General features: G+C 40.3%; 1 protein-coding gene across 1 annotated transcript in view; it reads left to right on the top strand.

Annotated features, from left to right (window-relative positions):
- Window positions 1-24,212, top strand: part of dock4b (dedicator of cytokinesis 4b) — a 111,748-nt gene that overhangs the window by 39,930 nt on the left and 47,606 nt on the right. The window contains exons 8-16 of the mRNA XM_053313912.1: window positions 5,280-5,431; window positions 10,329-10,410; window positions 10,583-10,643; window positions 10,757-10,889; window positions 11,942-12,030; window positions 17,123-17,248; window positions 20,544-20,668; window positions 21,294-21,456; window positions 23,777-23,883. Of these exons, the coding sequence (XP_053169887.1) occupies window positions 5,280-5,431; window positions 10,329-10,410; window positions 10,583-10,643; window positions 10,757-10,889; window positions 11,942-12,030; window positions 17,123-17,248; window positions 20,544-20,668; window positions 21,294-21,456; window positions 23,777-23,883 (1,038 nt within the window). The remainder of the gene's footprint in view (window positions 1-5,279; window positions 5,432-10,328; window positions 10,411-10,582; window positions 10,644-10,756; window positions 10,890-11,941; window positions 12,031-17,122; window positions 17,249-20,543; window positions 20,669-21,293; window positions 21,457-23,776; window positions 23,884-24,212) is intronic.

Here is a 24,212-nt window from a genome sequence, read left to right as displayed (position 1 = left end):
GGCAGGGTGGAGGAACAGAGTTGATTATAATACCTGGTTTCAACACCTGATCCATTTCTAAGCTGGCCATGTTTGTCGGAAAATGTCTGTCACTGTGGAGTCAGTGATTCAAGGTCTATGACATCATATTTCAGCAGTGCTATTGAAATATGTGTGTATGCCTAATTTGCTTTCTTCTTCTTATGATTTATTTATGATGCAATGCAGTCTGGCTCTACTGCAGTGCTTCTGCCATGTATATGTGGAATGGGTCATGTTTCAACAAGCTGGTTACCATCTATCTTAAAATCTGTCATCTCAAACCAACTTTATACAACAATTTCACAACTTTTCTCCAATGGCACTTAAAAGACACTGTATTCATTGGTAACTTTGAGTATTTTATCTACCTTTCACATTAATTAACAAACAAAAAAACACATGTTTTCATTAGTCACTCAATTCAATTCTAGCATCAGTGTGTTTTGTCATATGTAGCAAGTATTTAAAAGGACGGTGTGTCTACCCTCTTCCATCTATCTCTATGCCTCTCCCGCTCATTCTCTCCTTCCTTTCCCCAACTGTTTGCTCCCTGCTTCTCCTTCCCATTTTCTCCAAGCCCCAACCACTGTTACCGTGGCAACCACTTCTCTGCCCTGATACAGTGCGGGAACAATTGTATCACCCACACATATACACACACACATACACACACACACACACACACATTGTGACGGCTTTCCCTTCACAGGGGTAATTGAAGCTCTTAATCCATCTGTTTCTTTTTTTGTTAGTCAAAACAAAAGGCGGCATAGCAGGATGAAAGCTTAATGCACCTCCATTAAATGGCTTACAAAATGAGCAAATTCCCCTATACTGGGACAAGATAAAGGGACAGGCATTCACTGCTGTCATCCACATACAAAAACACACAGACACTCGATAGCACTCGGGCAAAACACACTGCCACATCGAGTCCAAATGACATCAGTATTTCTCAGCAAGATCTTTGTTTATGAGAGCAGCGTCTTTGTTTCTATCATGCACTCTGCCGCCATAGAGTGGATTAATTAAATTGAGATGGGGATCACATGGTGTGTGTGTGTGTGTCTGTGTGCGGAAAGGGCAGAGGGGTGTTACAGTGGGAAAATGAAGCCCGACTGCACCATTGTGGCAAAGATTAATAATATCTGCCCTATGTGGAAAATAAAGAGGATATTGAGAAGGATAAAGGGAAGACATTCAGTGCACTGAAGGAGTGAGATTCCATATAGACATGTAGTGATTCTAAAAAGAAATATGTATAATTTGATTTTAAGTGTTTATGTGGTAGTGCAACCAAAATGCTGTAATGCCAAGATTAGTGACTAATTTAACATAATTTATGATAAAATTGAATAATTACATGAAAGGTGTGGCTCATTCAGATGACTTTGCATTTCCCCTCAGCTTTATTTGCATTTTGGCATCTTTCAGCTCTGTGTTCACACTTAATGACAATATTACTGTTTTGGTTTACTCTCCCCGCTCTCATTAACTTTGTTTCCAACCTCAGTAGACAGCTGTTTTCAGCAAAAAAGCTCAAATAAGCACCCTCTAGTATTCCACTTGCCCAGCACCAAAAGGCAGACAAAGTCAGTTGCTAACTAGTGAACATAATGGAGCATTTAGCCACTAAAGAGCCAGATGTTTACTTCAGGCGATGCTGGAGACTAAACCAGAGGTAAAAGAAGGGTAAATATTGGACTTAAATGTGTCAGGTGGCATGAGACACAACTCAAAATGAATGCAAAGCACCTATGAAAAAAGTACAACTGTTTAAGTAACTTATAATGATGAAACTAGAATTTTTGGTAACTTTAAATATGGTCAGTTGGAAGGTTTGGTCAGATGAGCACATAGACTCTGAGAAGACAGTCTAGGGATACTATGTCCTCTCTTTAGTAAATAGTAAATGAACTGCATTCATATAGTGCTTTTCTAGTTTTTTGGACATTTAAAACACTTTACAATACATGTCAACATTCACCAATTCACACACACATTCATTTATAATGGCAGAGGCTGCCATGCACAGTGCCAACCTGTTCAACAGGATCGAACCTAATGCACATTCACACAGTCACATGCCACTGGAGCAGCCTTTGGGAGGAATTTGGGGTTCAGTGTCTTGCCCAAGGACACTTCACCATGCAGACTGGAGGAGATAGCGGTCAAACTGCCGACCTTCAGATTAGTTGACGACCTGCTCTAGCCCCTGAGCCACAGCTGCTCTGTTACAAGGAAGTTTTCCTGTAGAGATCCAGGCCTAGTTTCTATATGACGTAACTCCCAAAGACAGTCTTTGAAGCATTTTATTTGGTAGTAGCTTTTTAAAGTGAGTTAAAAGACCTTTATCAAATCCCTAATTAGCTCCCCAATCTCATGTTAAGTATGCTCAGTTGCTAAAGCTTTCTGTAGTGCAAAGGGGAGTCTGCTTTAAACTTCCCGTCATTTCCTCAGAGAGTGAGTTCAGCACAGACTGTTTGTTGAGCCGACCGGAGTCTGAATGATGAATTCCGTAACAGTGGCAGATCACACAAAAGAGACAGATAACTCAAATCTGGCCTTGGACATGTGGTAGCAAAATTTCCTCTGTGACTTCAGGTATTACTTATGAGAGACACCCACACTTAAAAGCCTGCATACACTCTCTCACTCCTGCTTGTGTGATACAGGTGTCTCTCCCACAAGCCAAAAGATAGGAGGCTAAAAAAGAGGCTTGAATGCAGTTGTAGAAGTGATTTATGAAAGGAAGCTGTGATACAAGGTTGTAGAAAGTCTAGAAGTTTCTCCATAGCCTCACTTTGACCTCTGTCTCCTGTCAGAAGCTCCTTGTAGTTTGACAGTCACTCCACTTGGTGCTGCTTCATGCTGTTTAGGAAAAGATTACCAAGTGAACAATAATAAGACGGCTGGGCGAGCACACATGGTCATGCTCTTGCTGCTCCGCTATCTCTCTCTCTCTCGTCCTCTCCTTGAAGTCCTCGGCATTATGTGATGCCAGCAGGGTTAGGCTAGACTTATTCCAAGGCTGTCATGTCTGTCCTTTGTGTCTAGTCATGCTGAAGCTGTCATATAACCACACACTGTTCCCGCCGGGCAGCTTAAATTACACACTGAAAATAACCTCGTAATAAAATCCAACAGCATAAATTAGGCCTTCCTCAGACCTAGTCGTTCTGCGCCAAAGCAGGAGCTCAACCCTGTTGTGTTAAAGGAAAACTGATCTGGGGAAAAAAAATAAAAACAGTGCCTTGTTGTTAAATCACTCTCTAATGTGTTTTCTTCTGGGATCTCAGATAGGGCAGATCAAGTCAGGACAAAGCAAAACATATTCATCATTCTGACAGATATTGCAATTGTAGAATGATTTGTGGTGTATGTTTAAGTCTTAGAGGACCGTGTGTTTTTCTGTGTGTGTGTGTGTGTGTGTGTGTATATATATTTATATCACAACTTTTTCCAAGCTAGGATGGATTGAAGTCCCTCTAGGCATCCATTGTTTTTACTCACATTTCACTACGGCAAGAAAATCAACTTTCAGATGCCTAAATCTTCTTTGAGATACTGCAGGTCAACATTTTATTGCCTTTATCAAAGCAACATTGCCATCGCTCTGTTAATACACTTGGGATTCGATATTATTATAATGAAACTCTAGGCTGTGTTCAAGAACGTTACAACATCAGTGCCTGGACAGTCAGCTGCTGAACACTATATTAGTAATGGAAGAAACAACCAATTTCTAACTGTGTTTTTACATTATGATGCTCATTGTTTGTCTTTTGGGTTAGACTTTCCAACATTATAGTCCCACCAGGAATTAGTGATCTCATGATTGCGGTAATTGATTTCATTATCTCTGGTGAAATGGCCAAATTGGAAGAAATGTTTGCCCATCTGTTTCCATCACTGTCACTTTGTACATGAAATAATCCAATTCAGAACTGGTGATATGAGCCCAAGTCAAAATCAATCCTCAGCCTCAACAATCCAACTTCCTTTGCAGATAGGTTATTACTTCTGGGAGTTCATTCCCAGTTGCAGTTTCTTCTTTGTAGGTTTGCAGTTTTTAAGCATGAAAATGAAGAATTTGCACCCTTTTTGGATAATTTCAGGTCACAATGATGACAAAAAAAATACACTAATACAATTTTACACAGTTGTTTCTGCACCATGGCCCAGCTATATATAACTTGGACAATAAAAAACATACAGTAGAAAGAAGAATCCTGCTTTTCACACTCCATGTCATCTATTAATACAGGTCACACCTTTTAATGTGTGACTCTTTATACTGTTTGTCTTTATGGTGGTGATTTACTGTTCTTAGTCCTTGTTTTTTCTTTATTCTTTTCCTCTGTCCTTATCCTCCGCTTGTCCCCCCTCCCAATCTCTTTACATCCTACTACACAAGTGAATGTGGAGCACAGTTTGGCAGTGTCTCTATCGGCCATCTGGTGCTCTGTGTGTGTATGTGTATGTGTGTTTGTCCTTGTATTTTTGGATGTTGACAGCAGATTAGGATGAACCTCCTCATAAACAGAACTGTAATGTGCACGTTGATCTGTACTTTATTCACAACGCCAAGCACAGTGCTGTGTAATATATTGATTCCTTTTTCATATAGATTGATTCATTTATTTAATATCAGAGATTGCTACTGCGGTCAAATTGGATACTGCCTTTTGTGTTTTACTGTTTGTCTGTTATTTTATATTCAGTGTGAATTTTAGCGCTTAGGTTGTTATTGCTCCAAGATTGAGCAACCAGTTGAAAAGGATGCAAATCACAACACTATTATTTCTTTGTGTAAAGAAAATAATTAGCCTGCTTAAGGATAAATGCCTGAGGTAAATAAATGAGGAAGAGCACAAGATTAGACTGAAACAAAGAAACAGTTAAACAATGTAGCTGAAATTCTCATATCTTACCCTCTGGTGCTGTTGACAGTCTTGGATATTACATGTTAAATCAAGAAAATCTATATCTTAACCTATTTTTTTCATTGTAAGTGAAGATATATATGCAATCCACAGCAAAACTCCTTTTTAATTGTGTATGTCAGGATCTTAATAGCGAGCTCAGTTTAGAGCTTCCTACTGTTTTTGAACCTTTACAAAACCACCTTTTCTCACCTATATTAGAACAGGGCGTTGACATCATACATTTTTTATTTTGCACTCCTGCATGATATATAAAGATGTCCTTACTCAAAAATACTCCTCTCCTCTCTTCTCTTCCTCCCTCCTCTGCAGATGGAACACCGGCATCGCAAGAAGGAGACCCCTGCGCCTGCGAGCACTCATCACTTGTTCGTCCACGTGAAGAGTTTAATGAGCGCCAACATAGGAGAGGAGCTAGAAGTCTTCTTTCACATTTATGATGGAAGAGAGAACCGACCACTCAGGTAGAGACTTTAGAGGAACAAATTCCCCCATAATTGAAGAAGTAATCATGAAAAATGCAATGACTGATATATGTGTCATGGGGTGATGTTAAACTGTGATTTTTATAGCTTTACACTTTCTTTTCGTTTTCTTTTTTTTTTTTTTGACCCAGAGGGGGGGTATCCTTAACAGCTCCCCCCTCTGATGTCAAGAAGTCGGCTCTAATTATATTCAAGAAGATTTATGAAACAAAGTAGGTTGTTAAAGTGAACTTGGACACATAAAAGTGGGCAAGGCTCTGCTATTTTCTCATAATAAAACAGTGTCAGCGGCGTCCACATGAAAGAGTTCGGATCACCCTGGGAGTCCACGGACGTCACTTGCATGCACGCTCACACACTAACATACTCCCGCTTAAATCCCCCGGTTTTCATAGTTCAAAGCGGAGAAATTCCATTTCATGTCACAAACAAGTGGATTCGTCAGGCAAAGAAAATGAGTGGGTTGGAAAAAAAAACCCAGAACGGCAGCAGTGAAACTTCTTTTGATAAGTCATGCTCGTGTTTGACGTCGCTCACCGCCCCGCAGGGTCACATCAAAGACACAACGGTGACATTGATTGGATTCATTGTTTTATTCTTTTTTTCTGCGTAGAGTAACTCTGCGACTGTGACAACTGGAATCCAGTTCATTACTCAGCACATTACTGGCAGAAATCCCCACTGTGTTTTCAACATTGTCAACCAAAGTTACTTTAAACTTTGCATGTAGAGTATATGTGGTTTCCTCTATGGCTGTGTGAAAAAGAGAAATCTAATTTTATGATTTGGTTTTCATGAAGTGGTTTATCTCAGAGAAAGACAGAATCCATCAGTGGATCAAAGCTCTTTTAATCACAAGGTTTATTAAATATGCTCTCTTTTCTTATTTAACTCACACATCCAGGTTATTTTTTTCCTTTTTTTTGTTAAGTGAAAAACTTCCACACTATGAAGGTACTTTTTTAGCGTCCACTCCCACCCTACACTTTGTCTTGAAGTGGGTAATTTGTGTCCAGTGGTATCATATTAAGTTTCATTTAAAGCACTTCCTGCTCCTCTGCCTCTCTGTCATTACATGTCCCTCGTTTTCTCTCTTCCTGTCTTCTTACTACTTTGAAAGATTGAATACCTCAGCCAGTTAAGAGTAATTAGACTCCTTGAAATCTGCCTTGCGTTTCAAGTCGATTCACGGCACTTTTCTCTGACAGAGAATGAAGTCGGCTTCATTTGTAATGCTGAAAGATGTCATTTATTGTATACTATCAAACGCCAAACTACATCACAGTCACAATGCTCATTTATCCAAAATGAAAGTGGCAGATAATATTATAATAAACCAATGAAAAACTATTTTTCTGATAACAGTTTATCTCGTTCCCTGAATCGGATAATTACATTTTTTTTTACAATTACAACAATCATTTTTCAAGGAGAAAAACAGTCAGAGGCCTCAACCATTGTGCCTTTGTGTTTCCAGTCTTGTGTATGTGTGTGTGTGTATGTGTGTGTGTGTGTGTGTGTGTGTGTGTGTGTATTGCGATCACATCGGTTGTCTTCGAGGAAAATTTCTCAGTGGCAGCTTGCCAACGTTGTCTCTCACTGTCTGGTCACACACATAAACACACACACATTTACGCAAGCTGCCTGGCAGGGAGCCATTTCGATGCTTCCCCTCTGTGCTGGTGGTTCGTGCGTGTTTGTGTATGTGACTGAGTGTCAGAGACCAGATGGGGGTCCGACCCGTTGTCTCGGTACCATGCCAACACCACCGGCCCCTATGCACCATGGCAGCTTCTTTGTGCTCAATACAGACTCCTAGCCTAGCCTGGCTCCTTCAGAAGGACACACAAACGGATACAGTGGCTATACCATACCGCGCTCACACACACTCTTGGCTTTGAAGAAACACACACATTTATGGTTACTTATTACACATTCGCACTTCCCTCTTTCAAACTTGACCTCTGCTTGCTTCGTACAAAGTCACCCATGGATGGCTGGACATGTCTTTTTTTACTGTGTGCAGCTGTTTATTGTGTACTCAATGTGTATTTTTGACAGATGTGGATGGTTGTAGTTGGTAGGTCTGCCCTTGTCTGTCTTTGTATATTTGTGCTTAATAAGGTTTTAAGTTTTCCTCTGCTGCTCCATTGTGAAGCTCGTCTTGTCCTTCCATACATCCCTTAGGTGTAGATTTAGCTTTTTAGGGTGGGGTGGGGGTGGGGGTGGAGGTGGAGGAGGTGGAGAGGGTGGGGGGGGGGGGAAGCAGCGGTCTGCCAGCAGTGGATGGTAATTTATCCAGTATTTTACACACCAGTCACTCACCATCCCACCCCCCCCTCCGCCCCCGTGTCGGGTGGGCACGCGGCTCCTAATGCAATCATCGATATCAGGAGAGGGAATAGTGAGCTCCGTGAGGGCCCAGAGGGGAGGGAAATCGGCCATTCATGTTATGTTAATGCGAGCAGTGATAGAGTGAGATAAGGTCCCACTGGGGGGAACACTAGTCCTCTTAGCTCGGGTGATCAACACGCTGCAGCTGTGAGGGAGAGGAGTTGGTGGCAAGAGGAGGAGAGACACTCGGCTGTGTGTGTGTGTCTGCATTTGCAGGAGTGGCTGTTAATTGGCAGCCAGGGCTTTAACAATAGAGCACTAATTAGGGTTGAGGAAAGCGTGAGCAAAGTCTCATGCCTGATGCATAGGAATCCTCCTCCATATGGCCGGATAAATGGCCTGGAAAGTTACAGAGAGCAGCTAATGAAGGAGCTAACGCGTCTAAATCAAATTTGCTCTCAACTGGTTCATTCCAATATGGACGATTAAAGGAAAACTTTACTGAAGGAATACATGTATGAAAAATCAAAAGCATTTGTATAATTAATAATGAGGAGCCTAATTAATTCAAACATGGACGCCCACTGCCCTACATACACAAAACACTGAATTACAGAGCAAGGAGCAACCTTTTATTTACATCTTGTACCAGACTGAAACACTTTCAAGCTTGTAATAACAGCTTTTAATAGCTCACAAGCTATTATAAGACGTCCTAATCCATTGTCGCTGTATGCAGCATGAAGTCAAGTTATATACGATCTGTTGGGGTGTAGGCTGCGCTTGTGTGAGTAGCTTGGGCTGCTAGCCGTGCCAGCGACTTGGCTCATTGTCAGGCGCTGGTGCATTACAAGGTTTTCTCTCTGCTTATCGGTGGACTGTGAAAGTCACCTAACTGGATTAGCCCTCCGCTCGCCAGCCAGGATGAGACGGGGCCCAGCAGGATGCCTCCGCTTTTTTTTTTTTTTTGTTGAGTGAGCGGGCGTGTGAGATAGAGAGAAAAAGAACAGAGTACAAAGAGAATGAAAAGGCGATCTGTGTCTGTCCTTTCTGTTTTTGACCGACATGCACTTCATTTCCCGCCTGCATGAATGGGGGAGTGCAGGGCATGTTGAGGCTAGGGTTGTTATTTCCAGACTTCATTCTGTTCTGAGAAGCTCTTATATTTAAAGTTACTTCATAGAGAATGTACAAACTATCCAAAGTATGATTCATTGTTGTTTAGACAGGAAGCCAGACAATTTGCTTCCCCAATTGTCTCTGTGAAGCTTTATTTCTAGCCATGTGGTGAGGGATGGCAGTGTCAGTGGGACAGTCCACCACCTTTTGTCCTGTCTAGACTAAAAATATCTCCACACATACAGGATGGATTGTTATGAAATTTGGTACAGATATCCATGGTACCCAGATGATGAATCATACTGTTGTGAGTTGTCCCCTGCCTCTTAATCTAATGCCAACAAAAGAGCATACCTCAGGTTTTAACCTTATATAGCTACTCAATGCATTGGTACAGCATTTTGTGCAGGCCCCAGGTCCCAGATATTGAATCCTACTGACTTTTGTCATGCCCTGACTTGTCCTCTAATGCTACCCACAGATTAACTTTCATGGTTCTTATGTTTAATATCTCAACACCTATTGGATGGATTGTCATGAAATTTAATATTTATGTTTCTATTCTAAAAACTTTAATAATCACCTAATTTCCAATTTTCAGGCCTTAGTACTTCGTGTTTAGTGTAAATTAGCCAACGGTAGCATGCTAAGGCGCTACACTAAAGGGGAACATGGTAAACAGTATATTCTGACTGCTAAACATCATCTTGTTAGCAATGTCAAATTGAGCATTTTAGCATGCTGACATTAGACCAATACAATAGCTGTATCTGTCCATATATTTGTATTGACCATACACATATATTTACCAGCATTGAGCAGAATCACTTTATCACTGTGTCTATATATTCACCATGTTATTAATTGTTTCTGTCTAACAGGGTCACAGTCAGAAGATTTATGACAACCAGCTCTGCAGTTATAACACTGAGGTTGCACATTTTTTTGTTGTAACGCATCACTGTTCTTGCTGACAGTCCAGTATCTGGGCTTAAACGTGTCAGAGGCAATCCACAATATGCAGCAACACAATGAATATTTTAGTCAGCCGTGGAGGAGCCATGTGTGGATGCACTTGTTGTCGGATATGTTACAGGCGTTCTTGTTGGGGATTTGGTTCAGTAATTCAAATTCAGTATATCTTTTACTCTCCGTCTATCCCCTCTGTCTCTGCCTGTCTTTTCTCCTGCCTCATGTTCTGTTTCAAGATTTCAGACAGCTTTAGTTTGAAGGTTGAACTTTTGAAGCCATCTCTCCAGTGCCCCACAGCTCAGCTTGACATTTTTGACATTGTTTCTAATATTTATTCTGTTCCTGTTAGCTGTGGCTTGGATGCAGTTGTTTACAGTGACAGTCAGCCATCACTTCTGACCCCATTCATCTCATTGTGTGTTCCTTTCCCTCTGTCTCCTCACTTGTACAGTGAAAGGTTCTTTGTCAGGCTGAATAAGAGCGGGCTGCCCAAGTCGCCAGAGAAGACAGAAAGACAATGCACGCTGTTTGTGGTGAGTAGTGAACATGAGTGTGTGTTTGTAAAGATTGATTGGTAGCAATTTAAAACTCTGTAAAGTCATATTCTGTGACCCTATAAACTAAAAGCAAAGTCAATACTCTGCTGCTTGTTTGTACATGTATTGAATGTGATGCTGAAGTATGTTTTGCTTGTCTTCCTGTCAGGATTTGGGAAGCAGTGATCTACGAAAGGATGTCTACATTGTTGTACACATCATAAGAATAGGTGGGAGTCCCAATGCCGCTCCTTTATTCTGCTCAGCACTACACGTTATTTAAAATCTATTGGGCTTCCGTAACAGTAGTGTTGTGTCTTTGGATGTCTCTTTGTGTGTGCAGGGAGAATGGGTGCCGGGGAGAAAAAGAACCTGTGTAGTGTACAGTACAGGCGACCGTTTGGCTGTGCTGTCGTAAGCATCGCCGACCTCCTCACTGCTGACTCCAAGGATGACCACCTGCTCAAGGTTTATGCGTAAGTCACTGTACAACATTTCGCTAATGAGTCTTTTCACACAAACAGTGAACCATGCTGTACTTTAAGAGCTCCTTGTTTGTTGCTAAAATTATCAAGTTTTTTTTATTTCAGAATACAGACACCATTCCTCAAAATCCCAATGCCAGAATTCCCTTTTACAAAGCAATGAGGTTAAATTCATGTTAGTAGCTGGTAATGTGAATTTGTGGTTTCTAGTAAGCCCATGTGAGCTGGACATATGACATGATAATAAATATATCAATCAATCCATCAATCAGTCAATCAATCAATCAATCAATCAATATAACATAATAGAAATATTTCAACAAAAAAAAAGTTTCCTGTTACAATATCACAGTGTATTTTCTTTGCTGCTTTACTGTTTTTTTCACCACCAGTTTTGTGGTCCAGCACAGCCTACATATTGCCTTGCTATCGTAGTTTGACCTAAATTATAGCTGGATCAGACTGACTGGCCAAATACCCTTTGCTCAGAAGAAAAAACACCACCTGCTCTGTAACTGCAGGGACACCAGGAATGTTTTAGGTGGATTAGCGTTAAAGTTCTGAGCTGGATGTTTTCAGAAATACTGCCAGACACAGACAAGACGTCACAGTAACTGATGTGCCCTACTTAAATTGTATAATAGTATATATATATATATACCAATAAATCATGGGTTTTTTGTAAAGTAGTCACAGCCTACCCTCAAATGTGTTTTTTTCTTGCACCTGTGATTCATGCTACACTGAATCATACGTTACATACGCCAACACTATAAGCAACAATTACTCAGAGTGCAAGGCACAGTGCAACAGAATAGCAACTAGTGCCATTTTCTAGCGATAGCATATTATAAGCATTAAGACACACAGAACTACCCAGTTTTTTGAGCTTCGTGCCTCTGCTGTATCAGTATTGACCACTCTTTCAGTAGCCTGTCCTTATGAGTACCCTTACTTTATCTAAGAGCAATAACCAATAGCTTGAAGTAGAAAATCTATAAAGCTGATTTATTTTCTGTTACTCTCTCTCTCATCTCTCTCAGGTGTAACACTGAGAGTGAGTGGTACCAAATCCATGAGAACATCATCAAAAAGGCCAATTCCAGATACAACTTGTCCAGCTCTAACACTGGTAAGAATGACATCAGTTTTATTCACCCTGCCTCCTCACACCTACACTTCTTGGATTAAACCACAGAAAGATGAACTAATGCTACTCGTTTGTCTCCTTCATTTTTATCATAATTTCACAGTTCTTTTTAAATCAGGGAACAATTTCTGAAAGCAATTTTTTTTATCTGTTTTGTTTCTTTCACAAAACACATTATGCTGCGGTGACAAACTTAGCCGCTCAGTTGCATCATGAGCTAGTCAGTTTCCGGTCAGTCTGCGTGTCGATCAAAGTTCCTCTTTAGGCGGAGCAGGCAAGTCCTTACATGCTTATGTCTGCAGGAAGCTCGGAGCTGTCGCAAATGCATTCAGACGATTTTTATAAATAGCTGCATTCGCACCATACTGAACAACAGCATCAGCAGTTTCCCATAGCAACAGGTTGGTGGAGAATCAGAACACTCAGTTCTTCAAACGTCAAAGAAATACCATGTGACAGAATGAAGAGGTTTGAGATCTGTACTTTATTTCTGTGGATTATACAATGACTATAGCTGCGGATGAATCATATTTCTAATATTCTTCTGCACATAAAATAATGATACAAGGCATCAGAGTATGACTTCAACTATAAACTAAAGTGAATGTGGCATGAAAGGATTGAAAAGTGTGAAGCAAGAGGACATAATATAAAACGAAACGCTGCTACACCAACTTTTTTCACTTGTTTGCAGCTGTTTGCATCAAGGGGCAAACATGCAGCAAACTGTAAGCAATCAAGAATCTTAATGCTGATTTACATAAATATGTTCATATGAAAATGGTTCCAACAAACTTGCTGCATGCTGGTATTTACATAATGAAAATACTCATCTTCTGTTGGTTAATCGCCATCTTCTTACATCCGTATATTCTTCGAGGAACTCCGCAGCTTGTTCCATAGAAAAGTCTGATAATTGTTTGAGCGCTATCAGCAACTGCAGAAATGGGAGATTACACAAATGTCAAGAATCTGTGAGACTGATCTCATGAGTCAGCTCCTCTTTCCACCTTCCCTCAGAAGGCCTATAATTACTTCAGGAGAAGTCATACAACTCCAAGATAGTAAAATTATCATGAATAATCTCGCGCGAGCGTGACGAGATGCAGTAATTACACACAATGACACAGTCGTTTAGCACTGTGGGCGTAATCCGAGCAGCGTCGGTTCATAACAAAACTGCAAGATCCAGCTGAAATCCTATATAACGGAGCTACCCTTGAACTCCTGGAGCGTTTTGCATAGCCCAGTTGATAAGTGCTGCAAAAATCTTAATGACACTAACTCAGGAGTATTAAGCAACCATTGACTTTACTATTTCCTTATCTCACCTTGAACTCCAACTAATTCTTAATGAAGTTCTTGTATCAGCTTTATTTGCCGCTTAAATAGTTGACTGGCTGTATTAGCATAGATAACACACAGCTGTGCACGTATTATCAGATTTAATGACAGATAAGGTAGAACATTGTTGCTGCTAACCTTCCGAGACCATTGGTGTTTGACTCTGCTTATATGTGTTTCCTCAGTAAAAGCTGCACCATGATTCACAGTGTGGATGACAGTGACATATTTAAACTTTTAGATAAGCAAATTTTAATCAAAAACAATTATTCACACTGATTGGTAAAAACAAGACAACATGTTGCCTTTTCTCTAAAGGGATCCAACATTCAAGCGTTTGCTTTCATTTGACAGTATCGTGCACTCCGGCACACACATGCACACATGTAAGTGAAGTATTTTGTCAAGTTTCTCCAATCTTTGGCTGCAGGGTCGACTTTATCAGAAACACTTGGATGTTAACTATTGAGTAGCTGTCAGCGACTGAAATTGATCCAACTGAAGGCCTGATTTGCCACAGCGCTTTCTCTTTCAAAGTGCATTAGCGGAGAGCTGCAGGTCTTTTGTCACAATGCTCTTGCATGCATAATTCAGGTAGGCTCGTTCCAAAATTACATACCCACCACTTAGCTGAATTTGACATTGATCTAACAAAATGAAATGCTTTAATCACAAAGTAGAAATGTATTAGAGGTAATAATTTCAATTTTTTTAGATAATGAGCTCTGAATGTTGAGTATCATTTATGTATCATGTGCACAGATAATCTGAGTGGATCAAATGTATTAATTATCATTTTAAAAGCTTTGAGAGTGGGATTACTCTCTTATTGGCTCTCTGTTAACTTTTCTGCCTCTTTTATTCCGTCACTCTCTCACACACGCACATGCTAACACACCTGCTCTTACTCAAATACTTTACAGGAGTGACACAAGAGGTTAAAAAATATGTAACATTTTTTTAAATTCTAAGTCCAGGAATGATCACCAGCACAAACTCTCACACTGTCTCCAATTTATAATGTTAAATCTGAACTGTTTTTCTGCTCATTCTACATTCAAAACTGCTATGCACAAAATCACATTGTATAACAGGCTCCATCTTCATCTGAACAGTCAATTCCTCCCCAAGGCACATTATTCTGCTGCAAAGCAACATTACACAGTAGATAATACTTGTGTTGCTTGTCAGGCTTTCTACAGCAAAATGTGCAAACTGGAGTCAATATTTCATTTCTAGCAAACAGGTCAGTGTCTCCTCTCCAGTTTGTCCCTGTAAAAACGTCCATGCAGGAGTTATGGAACACCATGCATAATTTAAGGCCCGCGATTTATTATACTTTGTGTCAGGAGTGCAATTAAAACGGAGTATCAGAGTGCAGTGGAGTGAGATAACGTAATGTGTGTTTGTGTGTACACGTACTTATATATGTGCCTTCTGCCGTGTGTGAGCGCCTCGTCTTTTCACGAGTGTTTGTGTTTCCATGTGTCTCACTGTGTGGTTCCCCTTTTAAACTGAGCTGGCGGTGTGCCAGAAGTCTCTTATTAGCAGCCAATTAGCTGAGGAGAGATGAATGCACTGCCCTTAAAATATAAAGAACTGAAATATAAAGAACGCCAAGCTGCTGGGGTAATAAAGAGGCAGAGAGACAGTGATTTGATTCTATGTAGTCTAATGGCTAGCTCATTTTTCTTCACCTGTGTTATAGGGTCACGGGGGGCTTCTTAGCTAATCAGATTTGAAATAACAGTGTGAGTGATGATTTTGTTTACATGTAGCCCAGCGATCGGTAAAAGGGATTTGGTTCTGTGTGAGGCAGGTCAGGTAGATAATTCAGCTCCCACCTCCATGTGAGCGTAGGCAGTGACAGAAGAGGCTGCGACAACTCAACTGTTTTGTTTTTGAGTTTGGTTTTTTTCCCTCTGTTTTGAGTTTGTGAAGAGGCAGGCCGGGTGGGCTGAGGGCAGCAAAGGTTGAGGGTGTTGTTTTTGTCAGCGTCAGCTACATCGACCAGCTAGAATAGTAATGAAGCTGGTTTGCCTAATTGTTGCCCTGCAGTAGCTTTTAGAGCCTGTGTGTGTGTCTGTGTGTGTGTGTGTGTGTGTGTGTGTATGTGTGTATAAATGCCAAAGGCTTGATCCACATTAAGGGGCAGGGAGATTAGGCTTGGGTGGAAAAAAAATCTCCCCTGAACCTAATGGGACTCTCCTTTCAATTCCCACTAGGCCTTTGTGCCACAGTGAACACACTGTAGATGGACTGTGTGTGTTACTTTTGAATTATTCAGATCAGAGGACTGCTCTGTCGTGTCTCAGTCACCTCTCATGCCCTCTCTGTTTTTCTTTTAGTTTGTCGCAGAGATTTCATCCTTACAGAGAAGAATCCAGTAATTGTAAATTTGGCCAAAATCTGACTATTAGTTACACATGTTAAGTGATTCATAACTACAAAACATGAAAACTTTGAACCCTACAAAATTATGCTATCAGCCCAAACTGCAGTAGGTACACTCTAGCTGTGTAGTTCCTGCATTTTTGCTTTGTGTTGCTACTCAGGCTGCGGTAAGTGAATTTGGTTAGGTAATCTGTTGACCCTGAACATGTGCCATCACACTGCACTTTCTGCCACAGAGAAACAGCCAACTATACAGTGAAAGCAGCTAACTTTCAGTGAATCTCCTTTCCTGATTCATCCCTAGCACTTTCCATTTTGATGAGCTGCCATCTTGGTAATTCAGTCTGTTGTTCTCAATAACTAAACAAGGCCAGAGCTTGTAATATAATTATGATTACTTTGTATTGTAATGTATTTAACACATATTATACATACATTTTTATAGCACATGGGCAGACACCTGTGAACTATGGACTGTAAATAATCATTAAATCAGGATTTAATTAGCAAAGTTTGAGCAGAATAAGCAGCCTAAAAAGGTACAAAATGCTGTCCAAATTTTAAACCTGTTTTTTTTTTCCAACTTCTCTGCCTCTTACAGCTCTATGCTGTTGTAGGGCAGTGCATCTCGGTACACTGCTACCAGGTTAGCAAACAAGTCACGTCGATGTGTTGGCTCTCTATGACGGAAAATCCCTCTGCAGCTAATGAACCATTCCATCATTGCCTCTCATATTTCCTAGAAAACATCCACAACAATAACAACCATCATCTCGTGAGTCTTTTACACTCCCTTGCTGTTTAACAGCTCTGCCTCTCCTCGTCACGAGCATGATAAGACACATGCACACACGCATACACATCAAGGAGATTCATTTTGAGTTCTAAATACAAGCTGGACCTTTCATTTAAATGACATTTGGAGTTATTGCTTAAGGATATTAATTGTATACGACAGCCTTCGCGTAGGATTTCCTCTCAATAAAAAAGAGCTGGGGATGACTCGCAGGCTGTTTGCATTTCTTTTGTTTACGTGTGCGGGGGCGTGTGCTTGCTTCCCGTCCTCACAAGTGTTGCTGTTGGCAGGTACAACTGTGTTTGTCTGGTTCACACGTCCATGTGGCTGTAATAAAACTTGAAATATGCCCTCGTGAATTCTTTTTTTCTGAGCTCACCAATACAAGATTGTTTACAGTGTTGGGAATAGGGTTATGATATATATGGAGTGTTTTTATTGAGTAGGGGATAAGGGAGGGAAAATCTCAGCCATGTTGTGTCTGTATAGAGGAATATGTTTCTTTAAAATTTTAATAATTATATTTTTTGTCATTATTAGGTCTGGCTGTGGCTCTCCAGCTCCTTCATGGGGACATCGAGCAGCTGAGACGGGAATACATGGTCCTCTTTACTCGCGGTGTGTCCATCACCAGGAAACTGGGCTTCTCTGATGTCATCATGCCAGGTAGGATGCCACAAACAAGCTCATATTGCATAAATGATATGGTGTCAACCACATTTTCAGCTGTTTCTCTACTAGATGTCAGCTTTTGCTCAACATATTATAGACTGCTTTTATTTAGGTCTGCTGATGGATTAGCATGTTCCTGTACACCGCTGCTCCTTATATAAGGGTTTAATTTAAGAACCTAGCCTCTGCAAGACTACATTACATAAAAAAATAATGGAAGGTTGCGGTCAAAGAGTGTCTTGAACTTTTTCCGTACAAAAAATGCCAGAATTCCTCCTTTCTTTCCACTTTATAAAATCAAACTGCTCTTTTCACCATGACTGATATTCCATTTGTTCATAATTAAGTTTGATCTTTGACTGTGTTACGCCCCAGGACCCTATTTCAGCTGGAAGTACGTCACATTAAGGAAGATAACATTATGTAACGCAACACTGTAAACAAGGCCCCAGCTGGCCCATTTGAACAAGGACTCTCATTGTGTGGCAGGAGTGTTTCTTTATTCCCAATAAACTGCTTGTCACAGAAGGAAATGTGACATATACTCACATGTGATATATGATATTTTATGCATCAGATGGTTTCTCGTCTATCTGGCAGCAGGTGTGAAGAGGCGTTCATAAACTGGGTATTATGACGTTTGTACAACCAATAGGTAACTTTAACAAAACACATCTGATTCCTAAGTCACTCAGTGTTTTGAAACCATATTTTTTTAGCATGAAATAATATTTCAGTTGAAGCTTATTGAGGCTTTGAGGCTATAAACTTTATAAAGTATTCTCTCGTTTTTGTTTTGCATATGTTGACGTGCCTTATAACACCTAGTGTGGTTGCCTTGGTAACGCTTAACACCCCTACCTGCACAGCGATTTTTGAATTACACACCTAATATTGCCTTCGGGAAGATGAAATATGCAGGGTGTTACAGGTAAACAGGCATCACTTTGGTAGCAGCTTCTCTAAATGACACAGACTCCTGCAGAGACCCTCAGGCTTAGCAGGATGGGGCCTTGTTGCCATGGTAACAAATGAACAACTGCTTCAATGTAACATGAAACGAGGGACTGAAATTGTAAATGTTTATATTTACATGTGAAGTAATCACAGAAAGGAAAAGCGATGTCTGCATTAGCTTCCTCTTTGTCTGTACATTGATTTATGAGAGCTGGACATCAAGAGACTGATTTTTTTTTTTCCTGGGAAATCCTTAGAAAAGCTTTTGTTTTATATAAGTGAGGTGTGCTGACTGGTCACACAGATAAAGAGGAACCACAGACTGTGGGTCCCCCAGCGCCTCACTAACACAGATTTATGTTCACTTTCTTTGTCTTCGTCTGACTACAAACCCTTAACGCTGAGTGCTCTCACCCTTCCTGTCTGTGTAAGTCTGCCCTTGGGCAAAGGAAACCGTCTATCCCTCTTTCTCTCTCTCTCTCTCTCTCTCTCTCTCTCTCTCTCTCCTCTTTATTTGCATCTATCTCTTCTCCTCTTTTTTCTACTTGCACACAATCAGACTCTTCTCTGCACCCGGCTGCTTCACCCCCGCTCTTTCCTCTTCCCTTTTTTCCCCCCATTGTACATCAGGAAACTGCCCCCATGTGTTTCTACCTTCTCTTTGTGTGCCTGTCCGTATGAAACGTGCATACAGTAAGGGTGTATAGAATGCCTCATGCTACCATGGTTACCGTTGTCAAGAGCAGAAAATCAATGTTGACCCTAGAGATAGAGATATGATGAGCATACACACACACACACACACACAGACACAAACAGACACACTCATATACTCACACAGAGGTTATATAGGGAACCTTTTTTACAATGTGTCTGACCACAGCGTGGCTGCAGAGGAAACAGGCCTGTTCTTTTTCTTTACCCAGAGCGCTTTGCAACACTTTGACTTCCCCTACAGAAGGAAATAAATGTGTACTTGGCCCAGACATTGTACGTGCAGCTGCTTGTAACAAAGCAAAAAAAGATGTAGTATATTACTTCCTGGGATTATTTTCCTTGTAGTGTTTTGACAGATTGCAGCAGCAGCCTCAGGAAAAGGCTGAGTTACCGGAGCAGTTATAGGTCATATTTTGTTTTAATGGATCCCAGATACTCAATTCACTGTTGTCGTCACTGAAGTTGATATTGATACTCAAAATCTTGTGGTTATGGGATGAGCTCTTTGACACAAATATATGTTTTAGGGTTGTATCTAACTATTTTATTCTCTTGATTAATTGATGAACCATTTGACTATATAATGTTAGAAAATTGACATTATATTAAAACGTCTTGTTTGGTCTGATCGACAGTCTGTAATCCAAAGTAATCTAGTTTGCCATCATGTATGACTCAGAAAAGCTTCAAATCCTTAAATTTCAGAAGCTGCAAATATTTGGCATGTTTGCTGAATAAGTGAATAAAACGATTAGTCAATTTCATTTTCTCTCTCTGCTGATCAATTAAATCACTTATTGTTGCAGCTCTTCATTGTGCACATTATGAATGCTTCTTTACATACTGTACAGTATATACTGTAGTATGTGGGTCAGATGTCCACTTATATCTGCATGAAGGAAGAACAGCCAGTAATACTGTGGGCTAAAACAAAACTATGTGGATGTTTTGGTATTATACATAGTAAAGGTGCCCTTGTGTGTGTTGATCTTCGTTACTGTTTATGGACTCTTGTTATCTTTGTAAATCAGTATTGGCAGGCAGGAAGCACCTGCTTGACTTCATGTGGATGGAGGTGGAAATCAAATTTCATACAAATAATGATCTTTCTGTATTTGTTGTGAATTATGTAATAATGTAGTCGTACTGGCAGCATTGTGATGACTCTAGGCTGTTAGCCTTTTGTTTTGCTGGGTTTTGTATGTACATTCGATGTCTTTTCACTCTGTAGCCTGTTTTAATCACTGTCACATCGCTGACAGTTTGATATGACATATCTGACACTTTTTGGATAACGACAGCATACAAATGTTTTTTTTCATTTAATGAATTGACACCTTTGTCTTAAAGCACACAAACAAATAAATAAATATAACAATATGTATTCAAGTCTACTTACAGCAGACTTTAAAGATCATTAAATGTCTTAGCATAGCACTGGCCTGGATTTCATGTCAGCAGAAAATATATCATTAAATGCTACTAATGTAAATGCTGTCCACCCCTGTCATGAAGTATTATGCTAGAAATTGTCGTCAAGCTGCTTGGAGGTCATTAATAATACTGTATGCATAATCAATGTCTTGTTGCCTCTTTTACTTCCCTGTTCCTGCAGGAGAGATGAGGAATGACCTTTACGTCACACTGGAAAAAGGAGAATTTGAAAAGGGTGGAAAGAGCGTCGCCAGGAATGTAGAGATCACCATCTATGTGCTGGATATCGATGGACAGATCCTCAAGGTAAAAACGTGTATTTTTGTCTTATTTGGCAACTGTTTGTCAGAGTCCATTTGTCTTAATATTTCATAAAACATAACTGACTGGGGAAAATAAACCATTTTCAAGGCTAAACACTTTGTTTAAGAACAGTAAACAACTTGTTTAAGTCCTTAGTTTACTACATTTTTTTCTTAATAGCGGGTGTCTATTTTGGAGAGAAACCCTTCATTTAAATATCGCTGACCCAGATAAGAGCTAAGAGTCTCTCCAGTGTGTTGCCCGCTTCTGGTGCAGCACTGTGACAGTCTGCCTCTGTGGTTTCCTGCACTGCCTCAGCCTTAGACAGAAAATAGATTCAAATATAAGTGCTGCTGCCACTGAATGCACGCAACCATCGAACACATATAAACACACAAATGTAAACCATGTCACTTCATTGTGTTTGTGGTGGATACATAGCAGATTTCAGCGACTATATTCATATCTTTTCATGCATGTGACACATTTATTCATTCTGTCCGGTTACCTAACCCTTGAGCCTGGCTTCTCATTTCCTCTCTTTTCTTCCCATTCTTCCTCTGCATCATTCTTTCCTCTCCACCTCTGTCTATTTGCTCTCTCCTTTCTGTCCTCCTTCCTCACTCAGAGTCACGTGGCTGCTGGCTCTGGTGAACCAGGTGGGGACGACTACCACTCCTTGGTCCTGTACCACAACAACAGCCCCCGCTGGGCCGAGCAGATCAAGCTGCCGATCCCTGTCGACATGTTTCGGGGATCGCACGTTCGGTTTGAGTTCCGACACTGTTCCAGTAAGTAGAAATGAGGTTGTGTGTAACCTTTATTCATCCACTAAAGGTCAAGTGAACGTTTTCTCCAGGCTTTCACACGCTTTCACACATTGGCCAAGGTGTGAACACTTGAGCTGTCATCTGGTGCAACAATCTGTGATTTCAGTTGCTTCTCTATGGGAGTTGAAGGTAAAGAGGTGCTGTTGATACAGGAGAAGAGCATTCACATTCCCACCTGAAACTGGCAACCCTCCAGCCTCAAGCCCAGAGGCTGCTACAACCTCCAGACGTTGTCCAAGCGTATAAATGTACGCTTGTTTTAGCATTTTCATAATGAGACTAGTTTGTCCAACTTCTCACCTCCTAATGAGACAAAACTTTAATTATGACCAAAATATTGCTCTCGCTCTCTCTCATCCTTTTTCTGGGCTATGGGGAGAAGGCCGAGTCTCTTATCTCATAACAAGCTGATATTATTATGTCATTTGCAGCCAAGCTGGGAGGCTGTGTGGCTGTGTGCAGTAGATATAATAGCCTTATTACTTCTGGCAGTGCTAGCATTGCTACCCAAGGGCTGCCTATTAAGAGCCCAATTTAGGCCTGTGGTGACACCAAACTAAGGAGATGACATTACACATACTATTAGGGTCCCAAACTTGGGGACAGCCTGTAGAAATATGATTAGCAGGCTCTGTTTTTTCAATTAAGGAAAAAGCACAATGCTCATTTTTTATGATTCTGCCTTTAAATGCTATCTAGTTTTTGCACTCATTATGTAGCCACGATAATGATTAGTTTGTTTGTGGGGAGTCCACTGTGTCTAAATGGTGCTAAGAAGGGCTGAAGTGACTTGTCAGTGTCAGCAGTGCAATACTTTGTTGTATTACAGCAGATTGTTGTACTGATATGTTCTATAATGAACCTGTAAGAGTCCGTCCAGTCTAAATTAATAGCTCTGTTTTCACTGTCTATTTCTCTCTACTTAGAGCGCACTATGTGAAATTACTTTTATGTGACTTGCTCATTTCTCTGACTGGCAGTCTCTCCTTCTCATTTCTCATTCCCTCTGATTTGATTGACTGAGTAGCATCACGTGAGATGATTAACAATGAATGCAATATGTCTGTGAGTTTACTGGGCTGCTGAACCAGTACTGTAAAGGCTGGTTAAAATAGAAACAACCATTCTCAATAATTTATCTCTTGTAATGAGTATAATGAGCTTGCACTCAACACTGTACTTCCTTGGGTCCTCAGCCATACACCCGCCAGATACATACATATGCACAGATAGACACAGAATCTTTGCTTTATAGTTAGATTAGATCGTTGGATACTATAGCTGCTGTTAAATGAGCAAGATCAGATTACATTGTCTTATGTAGGTTATAGAATTTTGTATTTGGTAGAACAGTTTTGAAAATATAACATAGATCCATCTCTACCTGCTCTACAAAGCTGTGCTAAGCTTGCATTTTACACAGTACCACTTGATCTTTACTAATCTCATAGTGCCTCGGGGCTATGAGGGTTTATAGATTAGGAAAACCTGTCTGAAGAGAACCATGCACCACAAAAGCAAAAGTGCACAATCTTCAGAGTCTTGTAAGCAATAACTTTCCTGGTATAAGAATCTAATCACAACACAGAGGTACAGAAAGAAAATAACAATAGTGCTCCAACAATTTCTAAGTTTAATACAGTACAACTTGTCCTTCTCTTGGGACAGCAAACACACACACATACACACGTAGAGAAGACTGGTAGAATGAATCATTGCTGTTGCTATGAAAGCACTAAGCTCCTCACTTCCTACTAGGCAAACAATAGCACTTAATTGCTACTGCAGCAGATAAATCAGATTACATGTGTTCATAATGCAAGTTATGCCCAGAGATTTCAGAAAGCTTCTTTAAAACACAGGAGTCCACGTTAATCACACCATCGCAGAGTATCTGAACAGCATCTAAAAATCTTCTATGCTAGGTTTTACTTTTTGCCAGTGTTTGAAGTGTTGTTGATGTACTCAGGGCTCAGTGTCAGTACACCCTTGTGTAGACACAGATGTGTGTGGTTACAGGTGCCATTGGCTTCTAATCTCACCCCACGGTGTTGGTGTGTAATGATGCTGCTGATACACTCGTTAGTAAAGTATAAGATGTAAACAAAAAGGTGGCCCACTGCTCAAACATTTCAGAGACTATGAGTTCAACTTGGGGTGAAATTGCCCCTGAGAGGAAGATCATAAATCATTAGTTTTTTTGGAGCCTGTGTTTGTATATTTTGTGTTCATGGTCATGTCCATGTGTTGATTGGTTGTTGTTGTTGTTGTTGTTTGACAGCTAAAGACAAGGGAGAGAAGAAACTGTTTGGCTACTCCTTTGTTCCTCTGATGCAGGAGGATGGCAGGACTCTGCCAGATGGCAATCATGAGCTCATTATCCATAAGGTAAGGCCTGTATACCCCATCAAAATAAGTGTTTGACTGAGCAACATGTGACCTTTGTAAGATATATTGAACGGTTTCTGTTCATATTTTTAACTATATTAAGGATTAAGTTAAGTTTTATTTTATTCATAAAATGAGATAATTTCACTGATTCCAATGCATTACACTTATTTTAAGACATAATTTAGTTCACTTTGAAAAAAGAAAGGATTTGTATTCATGCACATGTGGAATATATTCCATTATCTCATGTTTTTGCATTTCATGGCTCCCTTCCTTGAAGCCTTTTTCTACAATTTTCCATTGATTCCTGAGTTTGTATTAGTGTG

The sequence above is a fragment of the Scomber japonicus genome, chromosome 23 (genome assembly GCF_027409825.1).
Source record: "Scomber japonicus isolate fScoJap1 chromosome 23, fScoJap1.pri, whole genome shotgun sequence".
Classification (NCBI taxonomy): Eukaryota; Metazoa; Chordata; class Actinopteri; order Scombriformes; family Scombridae; genus Scomber; species Scomber japonicus.
This window is presented reverse-complemented; position numbering and strand designations above follow the sequence as displayed.